This window comes from Protopterus annectens, chromosome 3.part1, assembly GCF_019279795.1.
Source record: "Protopterus annectens isolate FY-2018-M chromosome 3.part1, PAN1.0, whole genome shotgun sequence".
NCBI classification, from domain to species: Eukaryota; Metazoa; Chordata; order Ceratodontiformes; family Protopteridae; genus Protopterus; species Protopterus annectens.
In genome coordinates this window covers 160,370,304-160,397,427 of record NC_056732.1, presented here as the reverse complement: position 1 = coordinate 160,397,427, position 27,124 = coordinate 160,370,304, and the positions used below count along the sequence as shown (strand labels likewise).

The 27,124-nt window shown below is 40.4% G+C and overlaps 1 protein-coding gene across 9 annotated transcripts in view; it reads right to left on the bottom strand.

Annotated features, from left to right (window-relative positions):
• SVIL (supervillin) overlaps positions 1 to 27,124 on the bottom strand; it is a gene marked incomplete in the record, with an annotated part of 2,930,183 nt that overhangs the window by 2,292,108 nt on the left and 610,951 nt on the right. For all 9 annotated transcript variants that reach the window (XM_044066681.1, XM_044066680.1, XM_044066686.1 and 6 more), the window contains 1 exon segment: positions 10,476 to 10,627. In XM_044066681.1, the coding sequence (XP_043922616.1) occupies positions 10,476 to 10,627 (152 nt within the window).

The window sequence follows — 27,124 nt, the reverse complement described above, 5'->3', positions numbered from 1 at the left end:
GTTGTACTGTAACAGACACAGGACTAGGCTTAGTCGTCCGGGAAAGGACAGTACAAACAAGTGGTTTACATTCTAGGATAGAATATGAGGTGTGCCTTTCCAAAATCTCACTCCCCTCAATGAAAGGTGGATTGCGTCTGAAAATGGTCTCAAAACCAGCTTACTTACCCTGTAAACAAAAATAAAGTGATCAAGTCCATGTTACTCAAAGATGACCTCACTCTGAAGAAGCATACAAGGCTACTAAACCCTCCAATATAGCTACAGGAAGACAGGGCCCCTGTCATTCCCTCAAATTCATTGGTTCTAAGACAAAGGGGCTCAACCAGTGATAGGACCCTCCTGCAAATCCTGATAGGAACTGAACTTGGCCATTTCATGGTAAAAGTAAATCATACCAAGAGATATCACACAGCAAATCTTTTGAGAAGTAGTGCCTTTCAGAGCAAATCATAACATGTTGATTACATCCTGCCTTAATGAATTTGTCTCTAGCCTGAAAAACTGCAGATTACTTCAGTGAATACTAATACAATCTTGCAATCATGGTGGTATGTTTGTGTACCCTTTTATATCCCATGTCACTGCACATTATCTTCAGTTCTTTGAGACAGAATTCCTTACAAGGAATGGTACACATGCTCCTATGTTTAAATAAATACACATACTGTCTTTATCGTAACTTAGATAAATTAGTAACATGTGCTCATGGATGGGCCCACCACAAACAAGGCAGCACCAACTTCTCCTCAGCATAGCATGGTTATATTCAGTGTTTTTCCCCAGTACCAATGGTCATCTCATGATATCATTTTCAGGAAAGTGAAGAAAAACTAGTAGCTAAAATAGTTATTTTACTCATCTTAGCAACTTTCCTTCAGGAATAAAAGCTTAGCTGGCAAGACATCACTGGCTGCTACTTCCCTTGGATCCACCCATATGTGTTAATGATACGAATGCCATTAAGTCCATCAGAGATTGCTGGAATTACATAGAGTAAAATGTTCCTGGCTTCTCTATTTTTTTTTTTGCTACATTCACATAAGAAGACAGCAAGTCTGGAGATTCATTGCACTTCAAAAGACATTTTCTGTTCTTCTAAATTCAAGAATACAGACCTCACACATTCCTAAGCCATGTGAACACACACAATGATTGCAGATGGATGAGAGAATATTACACACAAAATATAGCAAAGTTATGCTCAGAACAGGGGAAAAACCAAGATAGCGATATATAATGAGCAAACAAGCATGCCTCTGATGCCTTGTTTAGCTAGTTCCAAGGCAGAGATTGATAAAATCCTTAACCATGACCAAGAGAATGCAGACAGATTACTCCTTATCCACTGGAGAAGCTGGATGAGGAGGGTATGACTGACTGACACATACTGGTTCATGTTGGGAGAGGTGGGGGCGGCTGGGAGTCTGCCAAGCTTTCTGGTGTTCTGACACAAAACTACAGTCACTCTCTGCTGAATGACTCCCCAACAACAGCGAAACATTGGCAACGGCATGCACAAAGCTAGCAACATAGGCTGTACCCAAAATGTGCATGTCTGGAAACCTATATATTCTGTGCTAGTGGCTGCCTCTGACCGCTGCCATTGAGATGCAAGTGTTAGGTTGTATACAAAAATTTATCCTTAAATGGCTGCCTGGATGATGTCCTCCTCATTGCTTGCCTCTTGACCCTAATCTCAAATCATCTACAGTAATCCTGCACCATGAGGCAAACTGTCAGTTAGGAACAGGGATTCCATGAGGCAAACTGGCAATAAAGAATGGGGATAACATGAGGTGGCTGAAGAAATGGGCAACAAAATAGCAGAAAATGAAAAATGGTTGGCAGGGGCAAAGAAAAAAATGTCGCAGCTCCATTAAGTACTTGTCCAGCTGCCCTTGCGGACGATTTTATGATTAGATGATTTCTTTTCAAATATGAGAATCAAACCTTGTACCTTGTGTCTGAGAACACCTTAACCATTATGCCAATCCCCCCAAACCAATATTGCTTAGTAGGCTACTCGAAAACTAAGTCTGTATTTCTCTCTCTCTGGCAGCTTATTTTATTACTTTTTTGTTTTCTAGAATAGAGCATTGATCTCCATTAACCTTTTTTTTTTTTTACAATCAGCCCAGCAGCTGTGTCTGGTTAAACAGCTTGCACTGACTCACACAGTTAGGCAATGGAGGCTGAGAGAATCCAATCTTGCAACTCTGGACCACAGGAAATGCTCATTAATTCCTTAATCCTCTAAGCCAACTGTCAGTTATTGCTTATTCAAAGTAAATCACTGATATAATCTAGAACTATGAAAAGTATCTGAAAAATGCAATAAACCTTGAAACTAAAACATCAGCATTGGGTCAGCACCCAAAATGCTTATACAATATGGGAACCGATTTAAAAGAATGAAACGACTCAAGTGAAAATATGTGACGATACAGAATGTCTAAGACAGTAAGAGAAAATATCACTAAATTAATCTGGAATGATACTGCCAAGATAGTGTTACCACTAAAACAAACAAAAAAAAATCCTTGGATCAAAACACTGAAAAAGATTTATGCAGTAAACTGGAAACATGCCAATAACCTACATAAAGTATACATAGAACCACCGTAATTGAAAAGTAGTGCAGTCAAACAAAGTAATCTTCTGATAACCTGACATTAACACTCCAAACAAAAGCATGCCAATTATTTTGAAGCCTTCCTTGACTTTTAACATATACAGAAAGAAGCACATGGTTGTTTTATGGGGAGTCGAAGTGATTAGTTTTACTGCTGTAATGACTACAACTTCAACATATCCTGTTACACTAAGTATATTTATCCACAAGTGTACTGTCCTTTTCATGGACATTCAATTTCTATTGTATGTGTACTTAGCCATAACTTTCCCATCCTCCCCACCCCATACAGAGTTACTGTAACAGTAAATCTGATCAGCTGGCCAGACTCCCAAGCAATACTACGATTCAGCACAGATGGTGTGTGTAATACCATTGTGAAGCCAAAAGTAAAATCCAGGTAGAGTGTATAATTGAAATAAACTTAAAAGGAAAACACTGTAGCATACATATCTTACTTGTTTGAAGACCTATTTAAGAAGATACAGTTGTGTACTTCCTTACTGCTGCAGTATCCCTTAGACAATATGGGTTGTTTCCTACTTAGGAAAAAGAAACAATTAGATTCAAAAAGATCTTGACCTCCACCTCTAAACTATGATTGCTGACTGGAAAATCCCCAGGTGGGGGATTAGCAATCAGACTGATGCATTTTTCAGGACTTTCTTGCCCATACAATGACAGAAAAATCTGAATCTCAAAATAATCCACCAATAGAAATAAACTAAGTAGAAACAAGCACAACCCTACTTTAGATCCCAACTTCAACTATACACAAAAGAATGGAGTGTGGTTCTGGCTATTGCAGCAGTGAGAAATATGAACATCTACTGTTATGGTTACATGCAACTTACACAACTGTACTATGTTCATCATTTCCATGACTGGAGCAGCCCTTAGGCTTTATGGGTTGAATACTAAAGCCTATCCATCGTGGGGGAGGATGGATGAGGATCCAGGAGCCCTAAGAGAATGGTCCTAGCAGAGTTTGACCTGGATCTCTAAAAGTGTTCCAGTTTGCAATGCATGTATGTACAGAGTACCAAGAAGCTGCCTCTAGAATGCTTTCAGTCCATCCCTTTCCTGTATGCCATCAAAGAAAGCAAGACTAGGGAAGAAATGAGTCTTGAAAGTGCTTGGAATGAATTTGCCATGGTGGGAAAAAAAAGAAAAAAAAAGAGTATAAGCACCTAGAAATTGTCCCATTTTTTTCCCTTGATAAGAAACAAATAGCTGATCAGCTTTTCTAAAGGGCTTAGGTACTGTCAGCATAGCACCTGAGCTGCCTATGTACATCCAGAGTATGCAGTACCTGTTCTCTCTGTTTTTAAGGTTCTGCATAAAAAACTGCGACAGTAATGGCTTGATTCATTGTAAACTATGAAACCACTTTTGGTATAAATTATAGGTTTTGTTCTTAAAAATACTTTATCCTTATGGAAAATCAGACAGGGTTCAGCACCCACTGGGATAACTTGCAACTCGGATACCTTTCTTGCAACCTGTTTACAAGGAGGTCTTACATGTAAACGTTTCAGACACTGTGCGACAACCAACAAAGAAGAGGATACGGCCTGAAATAGCTGCAAGATAAAACTTTTGAGAGGAAAAAGTGATGTCAGAGGAAAGTTACTCTCAAACACCGAGCACCAGTGGTACAAACTCCCTATTGGGCCCCCTGGTTATTAGCTAGGGACCAACTGGATAATAGTTTTCACTTTAACATCGACTTTTCTAATAGCACGTTTTCTAGTAGCACACTTTCTTGCCTATTTTAGTACCTGCTGCACGTCCTCATGAAATAAGGGCCTAAAAGGTATTAAAACGGAATTATCCAACCAGTCAATTGAAGTTGATTGATACTGATACAAATGTAAATAAATACTCAAAATACTCAAAAAAAAAAACTTAAAAGAAGTTTACGGGTGCACAGGAGCACTGAACAAAACACTGGTTTATTCAAAGCAAATAAAATTAAAACACACAAACATGACTACAACCAAGTGCTTTCCACCTGAACAGGCATGGTGAAAGCACTTAAGTCGTAGTCACGTTTTCATGCATTTTAATTTTATTTACTTACAATAAATCAGCATTTTGTTCAATGTTGCTGTGTGCCCGTGGACTTCTTTTAAGTTTTTTGATTGATACTGTGCTGAATCAAACTCCCCTTGTCTCGTGTGAGCTGATGCAGTATGTAAGGATGCTTGGCGTAATCACCCTTGACCAGTTCTATAAGGGAGAACTGATGTTGGCTTGTCCAAAAGGTGGTCACCAAAATGATTTTTTGGGGTATCCTTTTGAATCTTCAGAATTACCCTGGAAATCAGAGGAAAGGTGGGAAATGCATAAAGGAACATCCCTTCCAAGGGAATGAAAATGCATCTAATTTTCAAGCTTGCTTGCAAACAGCCCTGGAACAAAACTTGTCTAGCTGTCCATTTTGAAAACAAGCATACGCATCTGTTTAAGGTGTTCCTCACAACTGGGTCAATTCTTGGAAGACTCCTGATTTCAATTTCCATTTCTGAGGACAGTCCTGGTTCAGCTCAGCTGTTTGCCAGAATGTCTTGCTATGATGGAATGAATTTCAAGGGTTATGGACTACTGAGAGCTAACTACCAAACTATCACTGCCAGCCTAAATAAAGGCTATGGCATTGTGCCCCCTTGCTTGCTAATGCACCACATCAGTGTGGAGTTGTCTATAATCACCTGCAGAGGTCCTGAGGACCATAGATGATAAAGACTTTAAGGCAAGGGAGGACCATAGATGATAAAGACTTTAAGGCAAGGATCACACCAACACCTTTTTTACATTTACATGCTATGATCAGTCTGAATAATCCCCCCCCCCCAGCAAAATCTCAGGCATTTGTAGTTACAGACTTGGAGTTTGAGGCAAAAAAGGAAGACCTGCATTTGCTAGCATTTATACTCTCTACCAGTACAGCTTTTTTTTTTTTTTTTTTTTTTTTTTTTTAACAAAGCCCAAACCTTCTATGTGAAATCCTGAGAAACTTTCTGGGTTAAAAAGCTCAGCAAGGCTTCCAATTAAAAATCTACCTTCACCTGTGTGAAAAGGATCTACAAGACATCCTAGAAAGACAATCCTGTGCGACTGGGTCAAGGAAGATTTCTGAATGTTTATCTGTAATTCCAGATTAGTCAGAAGACATGAAATCCAAGTTAAGGACTCTTGAAATCTGGGAGAAGAGTCTGCTAAGATAAGCATGTCATCCAAATAAGAAAAAAAAATGAGTGTTATTCAGTGTGCAATTAACTATGATTTGAGCTAGAGCCTTTCTAAACACCCTTGGAGTAGTAGATAACTCAAGGGGTAATGGTGAGAACAGACAGTGTAATCCAAAAACAGAATATCTGAGAAATTTCCTGAAGCCTTTGGCCATAGGAATGTGATGGTATGCATCTTTTAAGTCCAATAATAAACTCTTTCCAAGGAGATGAGAAATAACAGATTCTGAAGTTCAACATCTTGAATTTTGGAACTTCCACACAGATTTAGTAAGAAAAGATCTAGAACTCATCTCCAAGAAGACACTTTCTTTGGTACCATAAACATTCTGTAAGATGCCTTTGCCCTGTGATTTTAATAGCACTGGTGCCATCAGCCCTATAATGAGCAAATGTTGAAACAAACTGAGGAAACAAAATTCTGTTTGGTTCAGATGGTAAGGAGAAATTCCCCAGAAAGGAGGTTTTTGGATCCAGTGCCAAATGCATCCCTTCTGAACCACCTTTAACACCTGTGAGTCTGTTACAATTTGTTGCCAAAGGGAAATGAACAGAGCCAGTTGGTACAGGTTTTAAGAAACTGGGGCACAAGGAGAGGGGGTAAGAATACTGGCGTAGTCATTCTTAAGTTGTAGACTGTCCTTTTTTGAAAGAATCTATTTTTTATTGTTCCTGCAATCTCTTTTTGTTCCTCTGTTTGGTCTAAGAAGGCAGGGACTGCTTATGTTTCTTAGGTATGAAAGAGGATCGGATGGGGGGGGGGGGGGCTAAAAAATCTTAGAACTCCCTGAATGAAATTCCCCATGTCATCCACATGTTTTGAGGACCTGTGTGGCTGATCGGCCACATAACACCTCCTGATCTAGAGTTGAAGCGAACATTTCAGACTTTACATCAGAAAACTTGATTTCATACCCAAATATACCTCCCCAAAACAGTAGTAGAAGCAGAGGCCCACACACTATCTGAATAACAATACACATTTCTTAAAGCATGTTTAGATACTTGGTAAATGTTGCAAACAATAGAAGTGAGACAGTTACTCCACTGAGGGGAAAGAATAGAAGGTAGTTCTTTTAAACTGCCTATTTAAAAAAGTATAAACTTCCTAATATGGGTCTGAAAGTTAAGAAATCTATATGCCAAAGTGGATGAAAACAAATTGTCTTATCAAATCTGTCCAAAACCTTCCCCTCCTTGTCCACAGGGAAAGAGTTGGATGAAACTAGACATCTGTTCCCTGCAGGTGTAGATATTGATACAGCTGCAGAGTGAGTTTGATCTTTGATGAGAAATCAAATGCTTGTTATTATGAAAATAAGTCTGTTTTTTTCTGCAGACTGAAGGTTGCAATCAGGGTTGCTACAGGCAACATCGTATACATCATAGAACAGGACTAAAATGAGTCATATCCACAGGTAACGTATCATAGTATCTCCTCAGTTCAGGGGGAACATCCATTTGTTCCCATAAAAACACCTCATTCATCATGGCAATAATCAGAAATAAAGAAAATTACTCCAGATGTGGTTGACAGGAGCAGTTTTTGTCAATATCAGAGTTTTGGGAATGTGCAGGAGACGAATCCCGTGTCTCTGTCAGAATCCCTTGCCATGTCTTCCCAAAGAATATTTTGGCTTACCTGATTTAGAGGTACTGTGTTTTGTATACCAAGAATGACTGTCTAACAATTTTTTGTTGAAGGTAAGAAAATCCTCCTTTCTTACATATACCATGTCTTGTGAAGAACAATGTTTGACTTTTTTTTCCTTACAAGTATCTGGAGCAACCGAGTTGGAGAAGGAATGTCTGCTCCATTAAGAGGAGTCTTCCCACACACTCATCCAGTAACATCCCCCTGGTATGTCTCCATTCCTCAGTAAAAAAGTTTCTCCCATGCCTGGTTCAGACAGTGAAATGGCTGAAGGGGCTACACCAAAGGAAACCAGGGAGGTGAATGAGTGGTGTGAGGAATAACTACTGGCCACTAAAACATCACCTACTATTAGATGATGTACAGACTGAGCTTTCAGAATCAGGGTAAGGGCTCTCTGGTATTTTTTTTCTTTCTAGGAAAAACAGAAGTTGGACCAACAGGAACTGGATAACTTACTCACTCTACGACCGACGAGTATGTTTTGGATGTGGTCGGAAAGACTAGAATGAGCCAGTTTGAAGGTAAGGTGTCCAACATTTTACATAAACAGCATAGTTACACCTTTACACACAAAATGCCCTCAAGACATTGTTCATAAGTTCATAGGTGTTTACTAGGCTAACTACCACAAGGGCCTTTTTAAGCCTAGCTATGCATCCCAAATCTCTGACAAGTTCTGATACCCTTGATATGTGTAAGCACGGGCATGGGAGATGAAGCATTTACAGGTGACCTGTTTGCATTAGAGACATAGGTGCCAAACCAGGGATGAATTTCCAGTTTCCAAACCAATTGTCCAAGTTGCACCTGAATTGGGTTAGGGAGGAACTCTGTTTCACATGGATGGGGAGCCTGTTCCATAGACAGGGTAGTCTCTGGGATACATACCTCTCTCTCCAGCAGGTCTTTTGTATATTACAGGCAAGGTTCAAGTCTTTAGAATGGGTAAATTATGGTACTGTTTTGTTTTCTGGGTATGCAGGAGGTCCATCAGAGTAGGATCTGACAATGCCCTGTATACCAGGCATAGGTCTCCCCTCAAAAGCCTGTAGGAGACAGAATACAGAGATTGGGCCTTGAGGCGGTCTGCATAGGACAAATTACTTATGCCCTGTATTCTTTTAGTGAGGAACATCTGTGGACGATCCAGTTGTTGGATAATGTCTGGTTAGGTACATACCAAAGGGTACACTGTACTCAATGATAGGTCTGATGAATGCCAAATAGTGGAACAATGACTTCCTTGGAGTTAGATGCCATACCTTTATAAGTTGTGCAACATAGAATGATTTTCTCACCACTGTAGACACAGAATGATTTCCTCACCACTGTAGACAGTATGCATTGTAATTCATAAGCAGCACACAATATTCCTGACAAAGCTTTAGACTAAAATCAGTTTCACAGAAAATAATGGCAAGTAAGTTGTCATAGTGTGAGCATAAGCACTACTACACCCATAGAGTTCCCAAATCTAATAAAAAAAACATTCACCACACAAAATGTTTGTTAAAATGCTCAGTTTACATAAGCAGTATATTTACTAAGAAAATAAGCCCCCCCAGACTTGCCAAAGCTAATAGCAGCTGTCCCTGCCAGGAAACTTCCACTACTGAAGAACTATCATGTCTCTTGAAGGGTCAGAACTGCTAAAGAGAAAAAAAAAAAAAGATATATATATATATATATATATATATATATATATATATATATATATATATATATATATATATAGATAGATAGATATAGATATATACCTGCGGTGGTGGTGCTGCGGTAGCATTGTCGCCTCACAGTAAGACACTGTCTAGTTTGATTCTCAGCTAGAGCGTCTTCTGCGTGGAGACATGCGTGAATGAGCGTACCTTCATTGAAGGTTGTGCGTCAGGGCTTGCAACTCTGCACGTAAAAATTAACTGCCAATCATTAGTGGACCGGAGTTCCGCTGTGGCGACCCCTAACATACACATATATATACATATATATATATATATATATATATATATATATATATATATATACCTGCCAAGGTGTTGCAGCAGTTAGCGCTGTCGCCTCACTGCAAGAGGATCTCCCAGTTCGATTGTTGGTGCCTTCTGTGGAGTCTGCATGCCCTCCTTGTGGTCACATGGGTTTCCTCCTGGTAATCTGGTTTCCTCCCACATTCCAAACACATGCAGTAGGTAGACTGGAAACTCTAAATTGACTAAGTGCAAGTTTGTGCGCTGAGTGGTACGGATGAACTACCACTGCAGGGCTAGCCACCTGGCGGTGTAAACCTTGGCTAGAAAGGATTGTCAATATTGAAGTGACACCCCAACCCCATGTGCAAACATGGGAAAAAGGGGTTGAGAATGTATGGATAAGATAAATACACACAAACACATACACATGCATGTATAGTTCCCCAAGGGAACTTCTCTACCAAAAAAAGGAGATGAAGTGATGGCTGCTGCTCTTGCAAAGTTTCTCAGCTACTTCTTCATGAGGCAGCAAGAAAAGTAGTGAAGATTTTTCCACTCCTCAAGGCTGGGCAATGTAGTGGAGACTGGGAAAGAGCCAGAGCTTTTGTAAGCTTGCTGAATGAATTTTGGTCAAGACACAACCCATATAGCGTAAAGGATAGAGCAACAGTTGGAATGAACATCTTATTTTCACATGCTCTTTGCATCTAACTCATTATTCATTGAATAGCTGACCAAGGAATGATTTTAAATGACCTTATTACTTTAGATGTCAGAAAAAAAAACATTCTAACATTATGCAGAAGCTACAATGCAGAGTAAAAGCCTGAAGACTGATTTTACATTATAGAGAACATGGTCTGAACAAACGCATGAAAAATGCAAGCTATGTATTACCATTATCAGTGCTATAAGAAATACATAAAAAAATACATGCAAAACATTCAGAATACTGTATTTATCACCTGAACTGGGTGTGTAGGAATCTGATGCACGCATGTATCTTGGAGTATCTTCCTCTAAGAGGCGATGAGTAACTAAACCAGGGAGGGTCTGTATCAGGACTGGCTGAGTTTCAGTTTCAATTCCTTCCAAACGTCTGGCTATCCTTTCTTTCCTGTATCACACACAAAACATTGAAAAACATCTTCAGTATAACTATTTCACTCTACCAGTGAAAAATATCAGCATTTTTCATTCACTAGTGACATACCACACATGTTTTTTCTGCACAGAAAAAGTCACTACAGAAAAAGTCACTTCTACAGTTCTAAATGATTGTTCTCATATCACAATTAATGACAGAGAAGCAAGAATACTGACACTATATTCTTTCATGGTTAGATGAAATGGTCAAATATTTTTATCAGATGCATATAAAGATGTACTGCAAAGAGAGTCAGATAGTTTCCAAGGTCATTGAGGGTCATGACCATTAACACCTTGCCCAGTACCCTCCCCCATAAGGCCACATTTTCCTTTCTCAAAGACGGCCATGCCAGTCAATCCAGGAATAAATTTATGAATGTGTATCCAGTCATCTATGTTAAGTGTTAAGAAAGCTTGAGGGTCTCACTGCTTAACATTTATGGGAAATTTATTCCAGTGGTCTGGGAAGTGCAAGCTCCACCACTTTTAAATAACTGTTGTTGAAAATTAAGTTTCTCCTTCTAGGATTACTAGCGATATTGGGCTTGTAGAGATACAGGACAAGTGGATCTCAGACATTGAATAAAGAGGCAAGGCAGAGACTCCAGCCTCACTTGGCAGCTGATGGATTTCAGATGTAATATCTGATTTTGAAGTGGTGTGCTGTCGGCTCTGCATGAGGAGTGAAGATGTCTAGCAAACGTGAGACTATACTTTCTAGAATTTAGTTTGAGCCCATTTTTAGTACACCAATAGTTTATGGAAGACTCCATTTTGGAGGGTATGGGTATCAGAGGGGGACTTAATAGCCACCAGTTTGCAGTTATCCGTAAACTTTGTTAGCCATAAATCTTCTCTCCGCTTGTAGATATGAAAATAAAATACTGGAAAGGAGAGGTCACATTGCCAAGCCTTAAGGAACACGGCTATTTCATGCTTTGCAACTTGCACTTTGTGGATTCTGTCTTTCAGCCAGTTTGGTATCCATCTAAACACATATGGGCCAATTTTTAAATTACTTAGCTTCTGTACAATGGCAGTATGGTGAATGTTGAAAGCCTTAACCAGATCAAGATATGCCATGTGCATTGTATGACCATGATCTGCAGCCTCCATAAACCTTTTGAAGTTTATCTGACAGACTACTCTTCACAAAGCCAAACTGATGGAGGTTAAAAAACTTTATATATATAAAAAATATTCTTGATATTGCAGTTTATGAGGTCCGTCATACACATTAAAAGGCTGTGTGTGCATGAGGCTTATATGACTGATAGGTCTGTAATTACCACCAGGGTTGGTTGTAAGGCCACACTTCTGGAAAAGCATCACCACTGAAGTATGGATAAAGCCAGTAGCTAAACTTTGCAAAATAAATTGGCTCTGAAAGGACATGTTTAACATTACTAATTGAGCAATTGGGTATATTCACAGGTCCCATGAAAGCAGCATTTCTGGTCTTGATTAGCACTTTCAGTAAATGATCTTTAGATATTATTGGAGGAATGAATAAAGATATTTAAAGACTTTGGTACAGAAGTTCTCAGGGATGACTCTGGCACTAAATTTGTTTGCAAGTATATTGGTAACATCTACTGAGACAGAATAGGAGATATTATGAATAACTTCAGTACAACGTACAATGTTGTTTTAGTTTTCTAATGTAGTTAATAGGTTCACAGGTGGCTGCTAGGCTATTGACCCAAAGTTCCTTATAAGCCTTGATGTGTGTACACAATATAATACTAGAGAAACCCACTATAAAGGATCTTGCTAAAACTCAAGATTCTAGTTACACAGGGGTCACAAAGGGGTTCTGTTTAATGTGAATTGGTAGCCTATTCCAGAGGAGTGGCAATGTCTGAGACACATTTGTCTCTCTAGCAGGTCCTATTTAAGTCGCAGACGAGGTTAAGGTCTTACAAGTGGGTGACCCTTGTCCCATTTGACTTACAGATGTGCAGCATTTCCATTAGGTTTGGACATGAGGTTGCTCTGCAGGTCAGGCACAAGTCTCCTCTAAGTAGTCTGTACGCTACTGTGTACAGTGACTTCAGTCTGTCAATGCACGACATATGCTGGAGAACCTGAATTTTCTTTTTAGAAATCTCTGAGGTTTCTCAAGTTGCTGCAGGTGCCTGGTAATGAACATACCAAAGGGATCACTGTATTCAATTATTGGCCTGATGAGTGTCGAGTACAGGGGAGTTACGACCTCTTCCTCTTTTGAGGCAATGAATTGGTGTGTGACATAGAAAGCTTTCCTTGCCACAGTAGACACATGGTAGTGAAAGTTCATGTTACAAGCAACTTTCATTCTGAAGCCTCCCACTACTGTGCTGTTACTTGGGAGGTTGACCTTCCTAAGTAGAGTCTTGGTTATCCTAACTAATTGGGGCCTCTGGTAACTCACACAATATAATCAAATTGTTTGGATAATCAAACATAATTAAACCAGATACAAAAAAGTACAGTTGTGTACACTTACCATAAATGTAGATGTTCGAGTGTATTCACTGTTGCAGTCATCACATTTGTGTTATCTGCCTGCAGGTAGCCCTCAGCCAGCCTGAATACCACAGTCTTCAGATTTCTGCATCGGATGCTGTCGCTTCTTCCATGAAGTCAGGTCATCAGGGGTATAAAACATGCAGCCGACGCCATTACATCAGTTTTTCTTGCCCCAGATGTCAGGTGCCCCCACAATAGGAAGCAATTATGTGGTATGGTACACCCCCATCAAAAAGCAAATACACAAAAAAATAAATATATCAAGAAGGAAAGGTAGAGCCAAGAGAAGTCAGGGGGCTGAAGGGAAGGTAACCAGGACTGCAACAGTGAATACACTTGAACATCTACATTTATAGTAAGTGTACACAACTATGTTCTTTGTGTTTCACTGTTGCAGTCATCACATTTGGGTTGATTCCCAAAGCTAAGGAAGGGAGGAGGAAGTTAAAGAGCATTAGGGCCAGCTATTAAGCCCTGCAAGACTACAGTAGCAAATCCAGCCCTGGATTTAGAAAAGATAGGCATGTGGTAATGCTTAGTGAAGGTATGTACAGAGCCTCAAAGTAGCAGCTTCTAGGATGTCCCTGGTAGGGACTCCTCTGAGAAATGCTGCAGAGGTAGATGCAGCCCTGGTGGAATGTGATCTTATCCCCTGTGGGGTAGGTTTTCCATGGTGCTTGTAGCAGAAATGAATGCAATGGGCTATCCATTTGGAAATGGTTTGCTTTGAAATGGCCTCCCCCTCTATCCCTGCAGCAAAGCCAACTCTCAGCTGTTCAGATTTTCTGAGAGGCTTAGTCCTGTCCAAATAGAATGCAAGTTGCCTGTGCACATCCAGAGAGTGCAGTATTCATTCCCCTTTTTTTTCTGGATTAGGGAAAAGAGTAGGCAATGAATGGACTGATTTAGGGCCACACTAGACACCACCTTGGGCATAAAAGGAAGGATTAGTCCCAGAGGGAAAACCTGTCCACATGGAAGATAATGAAGGGTTCCACTGCCATGAAGGCCTGTAATTCATACAATCTTCTTGCTGAAGTGATGGCTAGAAGGAAGGCTGTTTTCCAAGAAAGGAATTTCAACTCTGCTGTTGCAGTTGACTCAAGGGGGGGGCTTTTCAAATACAAAGTTAAGGTCCCACACTGGAGTGGGAGCTCTCCTGGGGAGCCTTAAATTTTTGGTCCCTCTAAGGAATTGTTTTAGCAAGAGGTGAGAGACGAGGGGTGGCTCACAATTATAATGAGCTGAAATGGCAGAGGCATGAATTTTAATTGACAAAAAGGATAGGCCCTTGTGGAGCATTTCTGTTAAGTACTCTAGAATATGAGGTAAGCTGGGCACCTTTATGCCTATCCCCTGAGCCTGGCTCCAGGAACAGAATCTTTTCCACTTTTCAGCATACAATTTTCTAGTGCTAGGCCTCCTAGCCTCCAGAATGACATCCAGCACCTGCTTACTGAGGGATGCTAGAGGAGAGCTCAAGGAATTAGCCAGGCTACAAGGTTTATGGTTTGAAGATGAGGGTGCAGAATCTGGCCCGCCTGCTGGGACAGCAGGGAAGGGGTCTGAGGCAGATGCCATGGTTGTAGCAGTGTCATACTGCGCAAGAGGGGGTACCAGTGCTGGCGTGGCCAGTCTGGTGCAATCAGTATTGTCCTTGGCTTGTCCTGTTTGATCTTTAGTAGAACAGAGAAGTTTTCCCAGGTAAAGGACAGGGCATCCACTTTCCAAGCTTGACTGTGGGGAGATCTTGTGCAGAATTTGTTCAACTGGTAGTTCTGAGGGGAAGCAAACAGGTCTACCTCTGGAGTCCCCCCCATTTGTTTCTCAAGAGGGTGAATATTTTTGGGTTCTAGTTTCCATTCGTGTGGGTCGATGAGATTTCTGCCAGTTAATTTAGTTAGCCTGGCAGGAATTGGGCTGCTAGGTGTACTTGGTAGCTCAAGGCTGTGTTCCTGTGGTGTTGTCTGTCTTTACCAATAGTTGTCCTGCAAGAATACGGTCTTTGAAGGCTGTCAGAGCATTCTGTATAGCTAACATTTCTTTTTGATTGATATGCAGGTGCATCTGTCTCAGGTTCCATTTGCCCAGAATGCACTGCCCTGCCATGTGAGCCCCCCATGCACAGTCTGATGCATCTGCTGTTAGGGTTTGGGCAGCAGGGGGTAGAGGGAAAGGGAGTTCCTTGTTGTGGTAGCAGTCCTCTGCCCACCAAAGGAACTCTGTCTTCATACAAGGAAAGATAGAAATCGTTTCCAGGTCATGAGAATGTTGGCACCATAGGCTTTTTAGATACCATTGGAGTTTCCTCATATGCACTCTTGCATATGGAATTAGTAGAATGGAAGAGGCCATGAACCCCAGAGTTTGAAGTAGGTTGTCAAATAAACTTATTTCTCTGGAGTGAGGAATGCCATCTAGGAAGATGTGTGCAAGCTTGTTCCCAGGAATTCAATCTGTTGGCAGGGTACTAGGTGAGATTTCTTTTCGTTGATGGTGTACCCCAGTGAGGTTAGAAGTTTCTTTATGAATGCCAGGTGTTGTAATAGCAAGTCCTGGCTTTCTGCCGGAATCAATCGTCCAAGTATGGGTAAATATGAATATTTCTCTGCCTGCAAAATGCAATGGCTGGAGCAAGACACTTTGTAAACACCCTGAGCGCAGTACATAAGCCTCTGGACCCAACCAAGGTAGAGACATCCGTAGGTTCCATAATCAAAGAAACATCTTGCAGCATACTGGACTCCAAATAGGTCTCAGTAGAGGCCTGCGAATCTGAAGAAGCAGGTATCAGGGGCTGGGAAAGCGCCTCACTGAGTACCGGCGGACTGGCGACTAACTTAACGGAAGCATCATTGGCAGTTTTGGACCTATGCAGTCTGTCTCTTTATCCTTAATGTTTTTTCGGAAGATCGGTAGTCGGATGGCTTAAAGCCATTTCGGAGTACGGAAATAAGAGTACAAAAGTAAATGGCTGCAAAAATAGCCCGACGACTAATAGTTCAGGCGTTAAGGCACAAAACCGACAGCGAAGGACGTTGTGGTCTGGGCCTAAACAGGGGATGCAGTAAGAATGAAAATCTCTATGAGGTATTTGCTTTCTACAGGCAAGACAATTGTTAACTTTTACTGACATCGGTTAGAGCAAGAAAAAGGATCCCCAAAAGGGTACTTACCTTGTTTGAAGACTTCGGGTCTGAAACTCGAAAACGAAAGTTTCAGGAGACGGCCAACTGGCACTTGCAAACTGCTTCTGCTTCAGGCACCGCATGGCAAGAAACACTGATGTAATGGCATTGGCTGGATGTTTTATACCCCTGACGACCTGATGTCATGGAAGAAACTACAGCACCCGACGCAGAAATCTGAAGACTCTGGTATTCAGGCCGGCTGAAGGCTAACTGGAGGCAGATAACACAAATGTGATGACTGCAACAGTGTAACACGAAGAACATCTTCTAAAATCTTGTTTTTTTTCTGCATACAGGAATACACTTTTCAGCCATTCAGCAATTCCAATGGGCAATAAAGAATATTTTTTTTACATACAAGCTGGCTACAAGCTCAAGAAACATGCTCAAGCTAATATGTATATGTATACATATTCAGAGTATGATTTTTCCTACCCAAAAACTTTGGAAGGCTGGTACTGATAAAAAGAAGTTATGTACTTACCATAACGTTCCATGCGAGTTGTTCATCTCTCCTTCATTCTTTACTGATGGGTTCGTAGCAGATCCTGCAGCTCTGAGTCGGCAAGTACTGCAAAGCTCGAGGATTTTAAGTAGCTCAAGGCCAAGTCCCTATCCCATGATGCACCTTGAGTTACCTCAGAGCCTGTTTGCTGCATATAATACCATATGTCATTCTATAACTCCTTAGAGAGTAGAAGGGTTGAGTGACCAGCATCTAGGTCTTCTGCGAGCCCAGGCGGGGGTAGGAGGAAGGGACGTAAGAATGAAGGCGAGATGAACTCACATGGAACATTATCGGTAAGTACACAACTTCTTTATGTGACGTTGTTCTATCTCACTGTTCATTCTTTACTGATGGGTAGCGGTCCCAAGCACCAACCTCGGGTGGCTTACAGGAGTATATTTCTCAGGACCGTGCATCCAAAGGAGGTCCTATCCCTAGAGGCCCTGTCAACCTTGTAATGAGTGATAAAGGTATGAGGTTTTGACCAAGTGGCTGCTGCGCAAATATTATCAATAGGAATTCTGGCAGAAAAAGCAGATGACGTAGAAACTGCTCTGGCTGAATGAGCTTTAATTTTATGCTGCAAGGGAATATTGTCAGCTGAATAAGCAAAGGTGCTACAATCAGATAACCATTTAGACGGAGTTGTTTTAGCCACTGGCATACCCTTCCTGGAATCTGAAAATGAAACAAAAATCTGTTCTGATTTCCTGATCGCTCTTGTTCTATCCAAATAAAATCTGAGGTGTTTTTGAACATCAAGTTTGTGCACGTACTCTAAATTGTTGGAATGGTTGGGGAAGAAAACTGGCAAATCAATAATTTGGTTAAGATTAGTTTCAGTGCAAACTTTGGATAAAAAAAAAGGGTTTGTTTGAAGTGAGACTATCAGCATGGAAAATCAAATAAGGAGGTTTGATGGATAAGGCCTGAAGCTCTGACACACTGCAGGCAGAAGCAATAGCAACTAAAAAGATGTTTTTTCATGCCAAAAATTTGAAGTCACAAGAGGAAGCTGGTTCAAATGGAAGAATTATATGGGAAAGCATAAAATTTAGATTCCATGGAGAAAAGGGAAGTTTCACAGGTGGTTTAATATGAAAGGTCCCTTTGAGAAAGGCTTTGGATAATTTGTGTGACATAATATTCAATCCTTCAAATCCCAGATGAAAGTTAGAAATGACAGCAAGTTGAACACGGACTGTTGCTGCTGCAGCTCCTTTATTGAATATCATGGTTAAGAATTCTAGAATAGAGGCCATAAGGGTTTGGTAAGAATCAATATTGTTTTCAGAGGCCCATATAGAAATTTTTTTTTCCATTTGCTGAGGTACAGCTTCCTCGTAGATGATTTAAGAGAGGATAGGAGGATTTGCTTTGTCTTACTGGAAAGATTATGGAACCTGGCTATTAAGGGAATTGGAGCAGCCAAGCTGTCAGCTTCAGGGACTGCAGAGAGGGATGAAGTTCCCCCGAGTGAGTCAGAAGGTCTGGAACTGGGTCCAGAATCCAGGGGTCTGCCAAAAGATGAAGTCAAAGGAAGGGGGAACCGAATCTAACGAGGCCAATAGGGAGCCATTAGAATAATGGTCCTTCCCAGGGCTTTGGTTTTCTATAATACTTTGGGTATCAACGGGATCATTGGGAATGCATAGAGGAGACCTGGGGACCAATCATGAACGAGTGAGTCCCTTGGAGCTTCTCCCGAAGGGGGAATCAGGGTGAAGTAGCTTCTGCATTTGGTGTTCATGCGACTGTCAAAAAGGTTGCAGCAAGGCTGGCCCCACCTGTGGAATATCCTGAACGCAATTTCTGTCTTGAGGGACCACTGGTGGGGCAACAAAATTGCTCTGCTCAACTTGTCTATCACGTTGGATTTCCCAAGGATGCGAGTTGCTAACAAAGCGCTGGGTGGAAATAGCCCACTGCCATACTCTGAGGGCCTCACAACAAAGGTGGTATGATCTGGTTCCTCCTTGTTTGTTCAATTACCAGACCACTGACATGTTGTCCATCTGAATCGCAATCATACCCAGAGGAAGAGTCCTGGAAGTACTGCAACGCCAAAAGTAATGCTCTCATCTCTAGGACATTGATATGCAGATGTGTCTCTTGATCGGTCCACGTGCCTTGGGTGGTCTTACCCTGAAAATGCCCCCCCCCCACCCTATCAGGGAAGCATCTGTGGCCACTCTGGCTGCTGGAGGGTGTAGCGCAAATGGGCGTCCTATCGTAACATGACATGAGATCAACCACCACTGAAGTTCCTTTTTGCAGGAATTTGTGATCTTTATGTGAGACATGGGGAGCTCGTGGTAAGACCAATGAATGAACAACAGCCATTGTAGTATCCCCGCATGTGCATACGACCCAGTGGTATGGCTAGTATTGCTGCTGCCATCATACCTAACAATTTCAGAACTTCTGATGCTGGTGCTTTGTTTTTGGATATTAGAATGCGAACATGCTGACAGAGAAGTAAGATTCTTTCTACTGGAAGTCTTAGTGTGGTAGTGTTAGTGTCCAGTTCTGCTCCGATAAAGACGATACACGGCAATGGCGACAAGGCAGATTTTTCTGAGTTTACTGTAATGTCCAGGTGATTGCAGAGTAAACTCCTTGGCCTGAATGAGTTGATGCCTGGTGGTGGCGGTGAAGAGCCAATCGTCTAGGTATGGAAACTCCTGGATTCCTAAGCGCCTCAGGTGAGCCATGCATTTGGTGAACACTCTATGGGCTGTAGTGAGACCAAAGGGCAGGGCTCGAAACTGGTAGTGATTGGCTCCCAGCCAGAAGTTCAGATGATCCCTGGATGGCCTGGCCATTTCTATGCGGTAGTACATATCCTGGAGATCTATCAAGCACATCCAATTGTCTTTCCCTAAGAAAGGAAATATTGACTGAAGTGTGACCATCCGAAACTTCTCTTTCTTTACAGATTTATTTAGTATGCTGAGGTCCAATATAGGTCTCCAGTCCCGTCTTTTTTGGAACTAAAAAGTATCTTGAATAAGTTCCGGTTCCTGTCTGGTCTGCTGGGATTGGTTGGATGACTTTCTTAGCAACGTCTGGACCTCTGCTGTTGCTTGTTCTCTGTAACTGGGTGGACCGTCCAGGATTTTCCTGGTCAGTGGAAGGGGTGTGGTGAATGGGATGAAGTATCCTCTGGAAATGATACTTTGTACCCAGTTGTTGTTAGTCATTTTGAGCAAGGCATCTGCGTACAAAGATAAGTGATGCCTGACTGCCTCCAGAGCAGGACAGTCGGGCCTCCTTTCAGGAGCACTGGTAGGGCTTCCCAAAGAAGTAATCTGTCGCCCTGCTGCTGTGGACCCCCTCTGCCGCGAGGGTGGCATCTTCCATTACTGCCCACTCCTCTGCCCCCAGAAGGGGGTTTCCAGAACCACGTTTTCTCTCCCCTTTGACCCTTGAGGTAGGGTCTGGTAGGGGTATAAAAACAGACCCCGACAGCATACAGTCTTTCAGTCCTGCTCACACTTAAAGTTTCCTTGACTTTAGGCCTGAAAAGGGACAAGCCATCAAAGGGGGTATTCACGAAGGATGACTTGAAGGACGCCGCAAAGGAACACAAGCTCATCCAGGAGGGTCTCCTAAGAGCAACTCCTGTACCAGCTGCATTACTTGTTCCATCAGCTGCATAAGAAATGAGGCGCATGGACAAGTTCAAAATGAAATTGAGGGTAGCAAGCTGGGGAGCAACTTTGTCTGTAGCTCCTGCAGCTATACTGTACCCTGAACAGCATCTCCCAGCTCTTTAAGATCATCTCTCTGTAGTCTCGTAAAATGGGTTAAATAGTTAAGCGAACAAAGTGCAAAAGTTGCTGAACTAAACATGCTCTTCCCATATTTATCCATGATCCTGGAGACTCTGTTAGTAGAATGGATAGACGAGGAAGTTTCAGACATTTCCTTTTTGGTGGCTGCTGCCATCACCATAGCATCAACTGGCACACATTTGGTCAAGAAGGATTTATCTAGGGGGGCAGATACATACTTATTAGGCCTCCTAGGGACGGGCTCCATGGTATCCGGAGACTCTCATGCCTTTCGTGAGACCAGCTGCATAAGCTCATCGAAGGGCAGACACCCCCAAAGAGATGGAGGGCTGAGACCGGAAAGCCTTCAGGAGAATTGACTCGTCCTCAGCAGGGTTGGTGGACTGCCAGTCAACCCTCTGCCTAAGGATTTCCAGTATCTCAGCAAATGAGATATCCTCAGAGGGGGACCATGGGGACCCTTCGGATTCATCCAAGTCCATATCAGATGCTGAAGACTCCCAAGGGGAGTCCAAAAGTTTCCTCTTACACACACTCTTCCTGGGAACCTCATCAGTAGGAGCTTGTGGGGAGGTCTCGGAAGAGCATGGGCCACCCAATGTGGCTTCCTGAGGCTCTGGGTCTCTGTGCTTAGCAAGGATCTGTTAGGCAGAAGCAGACACAGGCGCTTTAGGGGATGAAGAAAACAAACCCAAAGTTGTGTATGTCTTGGGAGACATCTCTCTCCTGATGGCTTCGAAGGCACTTCTGCTCCGATGTGAAAGGACCAACAGATACGAGGAAACTGTCGATAACCCCAGTACTGGGACAGTGGGCTCCGAGCCCAACGTAGGAGCCGAGCTCATCTGAGCCAAAGCCCTGAGAGGCAAAGTCGTAACGAACAAGTCAGTTAGACTATCCTCCCCAGACCAGACCAGATTGTGTTGGCTGCTAAAGTCCTTGATCGGCACCGAGGAAGTCAGAGTGAACGGAAATGAAGACACTGGAGTAGGCGTCAGCTCTGAAGGCTCCACAATAAGCAAGTCTGACTCCTCCGGCTCCGAAGGACCGGTATGGCTCGGAGAAGGAAGAGATATTGCTGGTATATGGGTCTTCGGCTCCAAAGCCACCTGGGTCAGAGCCAATAATTTGGCAAAGGCCGGTGCCTGTAGAAGCTTCTGCATCACCCGATCCACATCCAAATCAGACAGGCTAACATAAGACCGAGATGATCGGACTGATGGCACCAACTGGAGTAGTAATGATTTAGCAATTTTGGATACTGGTTCCAAAATCGGGGACCGTCTCAGAAAAGAAGAGACAGTTGGCTCCGACACCTGTGGAGCCGAAGTCACCGACTATCCTGATTTTTTTGAATCCACAGAAGTCTTGGAGGACTTTGAGGACTTAATAGATCCATCCGGGTCACTCAAAGACTCCTGGAAAGAAGGTTTCAACAAACCCCCGTCAATAAGCTTTCTTTATCTCTCCTGGAGGACTCAAGAGGAAAAAGAATGGCATATAGAACATGTTTCTTGTAAGTGCAAGGCACCCAAGCAGTAGACACAATTCACATGGCAGTCAGTAACAGACATTTTCTGCCCAAATTTAGGGCATTTTTTAAACAATGACTTAGGGTGTTTGTCCTTATCAGCCATGACAGAAATGAACATACCCAACAACAGCAATATAAATTAGCCTTCTAATAAAAAACAGGCAAGCACACAGACACACACAAGCCTTTAAACTAAGGCTAACTATAAGTACTAATAAGGCTTGTAATAAAAAACAGGCTATCAGCACAAACACACAAGCCTTTTAAACTAAGGCCAACTATAACTACTACGAAGCCTTATTAAAAAAAAAGGCTTAAAAATATGCACACAAGCCTAAAGCTAAAGCTAACATGCACACAAAGAGAATTTTAAGTAAGTTAACTATAAGTAATCACACAATACTATTCTAACAATATATGTGACAAAAGGTCACTGAATAAACAATTTTTTGTCAGAGAATTTAAATAGGCCTATAAAGTAAAACGAGCCCAAATATACAGCTAAGAAAACAGCACACAGGGAAGGGAACTCAGTAGATAAGGCTTTAAGAGCATATCTAAATTAATTAATGTTTAAAATAGAAAAGTATTTAAAGTTTTACTGGTCTGATATATCAGGACCAAACCAAATTCTATGCACGAAAGACTTATTGCACGGTTCAAACCATAGTCACAATTAAACCAAAAAACAAACCAGCACAAAGGGGAAAAAATGCTTAAATGTTTTTTATTCGTGGCAAAGTCCAATCCATATAATCCATATATTGCAAACTGGTTTCGGCTGTGTTTAGCCTTCTTCAGTGCAAACAGAAAAAATACAATATTAGCAGCACATCCCATTAATCTTTTATATACCAAGTCATTTAAAGGTGTATATACACCAAAATTAACTTTATACACTTGTTGGGAATTCATTAGTTAAACTATAGACTTGTATTGATCTAAAAGGAATACAATCAATCTTAACAAATATACAGATGCATGAAATAAGAAGCTGACAAAAACTACTCCATTTCATTTAAGCCAGGTTTGAAAAGAGCCCCTAACCTGGTAATCCATGAGGATTCCATATTATTTAATCTGTCATACCAATATAGCAATTGAGTGGAGTAACGAGGTTCTTAAATTGCAAGGTTGCCCTCACGATGAATGTCTGCTAGTTGAAGAACTTTTGAGTACTATTTTAGCGAATAACTTCTTCATGTTTGAAGGGGAACTTTTTTTGCAAAAAATAGGTATAGCCATGGGGTCCCCTTGTGGGGCCAGCGTGGCGAACATGGTTTTGGCCTATTGGGAACACCTCTATGTTATGCAAAACTGTGTTTTCAATGAGAACATTGTATTTTACACACATTTCCTTGACGACATTTTCATTCTGTTTAACGGTGATGCCGTTACTGGTAACAGTCTACTTGATTACTTGAATTCAACTACCCAATTTTTAGTATTTACACATACGTTTGACAGTAATTCCATAGCGTACCTGGATATTTTATTATCTAAGGATGATACCGCTGGTATGTATACATCTAAAATTCACAGGAAAAGCACTTATTGCAATTCCATGCTTCACTATTCTAGCTGTCATCCAAGTCACCAAAAACGAGCCATTATCAAAGGCCAGTTGGTTCGTGCGGCTCGGATTATTACTGTTGACAGTGATTTTATACACGAATGTGACTTTATGAAAAGAATGTTTCTATCACGTGGATACCCTGAACTGTTGATTAACGAAATCATCGACGAAGTGTCAGTGAAACGTCAGTCTTCATTTTACATCCCTTTATTGAGGAAAAATGAGGTTACACTTGACACTTCAAGTCAATCACTTGATTCATCGCTTAATTCAACTCGTAGGGGTTCACAAGAACTTGTGGTTTCTGAACTACCCACGTCTTTTATAACTACTTACAATCTAGACAGTGCCAGATGCTTTAAGATTTTGTTAAAAAACTGGGTTCTCTTTAGAAGCGATCAGCATGTTTTAAGCAAATTAGGAAATACCCCTACAGTAATATATAGGAGGGGTAGGAACCTTAAAGACTACTGTGAAATTAAGAATACAGTAGTGAAAACCCCAGGCATGTATAAGTGCCAATCATGTAACTATTGTTCATATATTCTAGAATCCAACAGGTTCAGCGTGAATGATTTACAATTCACACTGAGAAGGAGGAACAATTGCAATTCCAGTTTTGTTGTCTACCTTGCAGCATGCCAACTTTGTCCTGCATTTTATGGAGGCAAAACGGAGAGGAAGCTCCGTAGTCGTGTATATGAACACCTTTATGCAATTAGGAAAGGTAATATGGTAAATGCATTGGCCAAGAATGTTGTTCAATTTCCTGATCACAGATTTAAGTTTTTAGTTATAGACCAAGTTCAAAAGGATGTCAGGGGTGGGCCTGTTGCCCTAAAACTTGAGGAGTTGGAGTTAGGCTGGCAAATTAGATTGAATGCTTACAATTTGCCAGGTTTGAATGAAGGTTGTGTTATTAGCAGTATTTTAAAACTGAGAAGTTTAAAACGCTAATATTACCCTTTAATAACCCACATACACATTTACATATTTTTTCATACAGTTTTCATATGCTTTTTTGCACATTATATATGCATATTCAGTCTGTAGATTGTTTATTAATTTTGTATGTTTCATGAAGTTAATGTAAAGGGAGGTGTTGAATACAACATTTTATATTTATATTTATATTTATTATTATGTTATTCTTTATTTGTTTTTACTGTCTTATTTTATTGTTTAAACACTGCTTTGATACTGTTTCTTTAAATTAGGAGTAGTAATTAGCTTTTTGATTGGGTGGATCTGTGTATTTAAATGTACCTAAGTGTATTTTTAAAATGTCTGAAGAAGTTTGTGGTTGTGTCATAAACGAAAAGCGCTTCACTTATTTCCTGTGTGTGCCTCTTCATTCTGCTCTTTGGATTTATTAGTTTGTGGTTTCCTGTTTTGCGGTTCGCTAATCTGTCATACCAGCCTGCTTTAAAGTTTCTATGCATGTCAATTTTATCAATAATAAATTTGAACTGCGCAGTTTGGTGAGTTATGGTATGTTTGTATAAAGCGTTAGAAAGTTTGTGGTTTCTAATGGCGCTGAGATGTTCACTTATCCTGTGTCTCAGTAGTCTGGATGGTTGGCCGACATAGGAGGAACATGTACAGGTGGCCAGATAAATCACCCAATCCATGCTGCAATTACCAAAAATTCTTATATGGTATACCTTAGATGTATTACTACTAGAAAATTCTTTGGTCTTAAAAATATATCTATAGGCACTACAGTGATTACAAGGAAAACATCCTATCAAAGGGTCACCAAATAGATTTGTCTGAATTGATGTAGCTGGCTTGTATCTTTTGTAGTGTGTAAAGTGAGACTGAATCGTTCTGCCCTTGCAGTATGAAAAAGCACATCTGTCAGGTAATATTTCATTCAAATGTTCATGAGCCTTAAAAATATCCCAATGGTTGTTGATAACATCTCTGAAGGGTGTATTGCTACCAAATGTAGTGACAAACCTGATAGGCTGAGATGTAATTGGTTTATCTTCATCTTGTGAGTGCTTATATTGTAGTAATGTAGATAGAGGTACATCTTTAATTCAATCAATAGTTAGAGTAATGGGATATTTCTGATATCCTCTGCTTATGAGCCTGCTAGACAGGTCCTGTTCACATTCTGAATGGTATTCCAATGTACATATAGATAGATATATACACATATAAATATATATAAATATATAAATATATATATATATATATATATATATATATATATATAAATATATATATATATATAAATATATACATATATATATATAAATATATACATATAAACATATATATATATATATATATATATATATATATATATACACATATATATATATACACACATATTTACATAAATATATACATATTTACATAAATATATACATATTTACATAAATATATACATATTTACATAAATATATACATATTTATAAATATATATATATATATATATATAAATATATACATATATACATATAAATATATACATATATACATATAAATATATACATATATACATATAAATATATACATATATATATATAAATATATACATATATATATATAAATATATACATATATATACATATATACATATATATATATAAATATATACATATATACATATATAATCTAAATAACTGAACTAAACCTAAACTGAAGAAACTTACTAATGAAAAATAAAAAACTTCTGTGGATAGGAAGAAAAGTCACACTGAGTCCGAACTGTAGTTTAGCGCTTTCGTCCTTTTATTGGTATAAAGAACTTCATCAGAACTATTTACAAATGTGCAAGACTTGTGCTTAAATACTTTTTCTACATGTAAAATACTGCAGATATATTTTGGCCAATGACTGCTCTTAGGGTAAAAGAGTTGACACTTTTTAAAAGAAGCATTAGTATAACAGAGGCAGTAATTAGTATGCATGGGTTTTGTCACACTGCAGATACTTATTAAACAATGACAGCTTCCTGGATTTAGAATGACTCACTCCTGAAACTTGAGCTGCTGCAGCTGAATTTACAGTATCTAATGGTGTGTCTCTGTGGGGGTAGTTACACTAGCCATCTCAGAGCACACTTTACATTTAAGTTTTCATTGAGACCTGGGGTGGTCTCTGCATTTAATAGTAGTTGCCAGCGTAATTCTTTCAGTTCCAACAATGTTTCACAGTCACCATAAAATTGATCTACTTGCTCTAAAATAAAGAATTTAAAACCAGTAACGTTTACACATAGAGCTGTGCCTGCCCAGAGCATTGCTATTATCTTTATTCCTTATGGCTGCTAAATGCTCTTTGATGCGGTCAGAAAGTTTTCTGATAGTTTTTCCTACATGAAAAACTTAATTT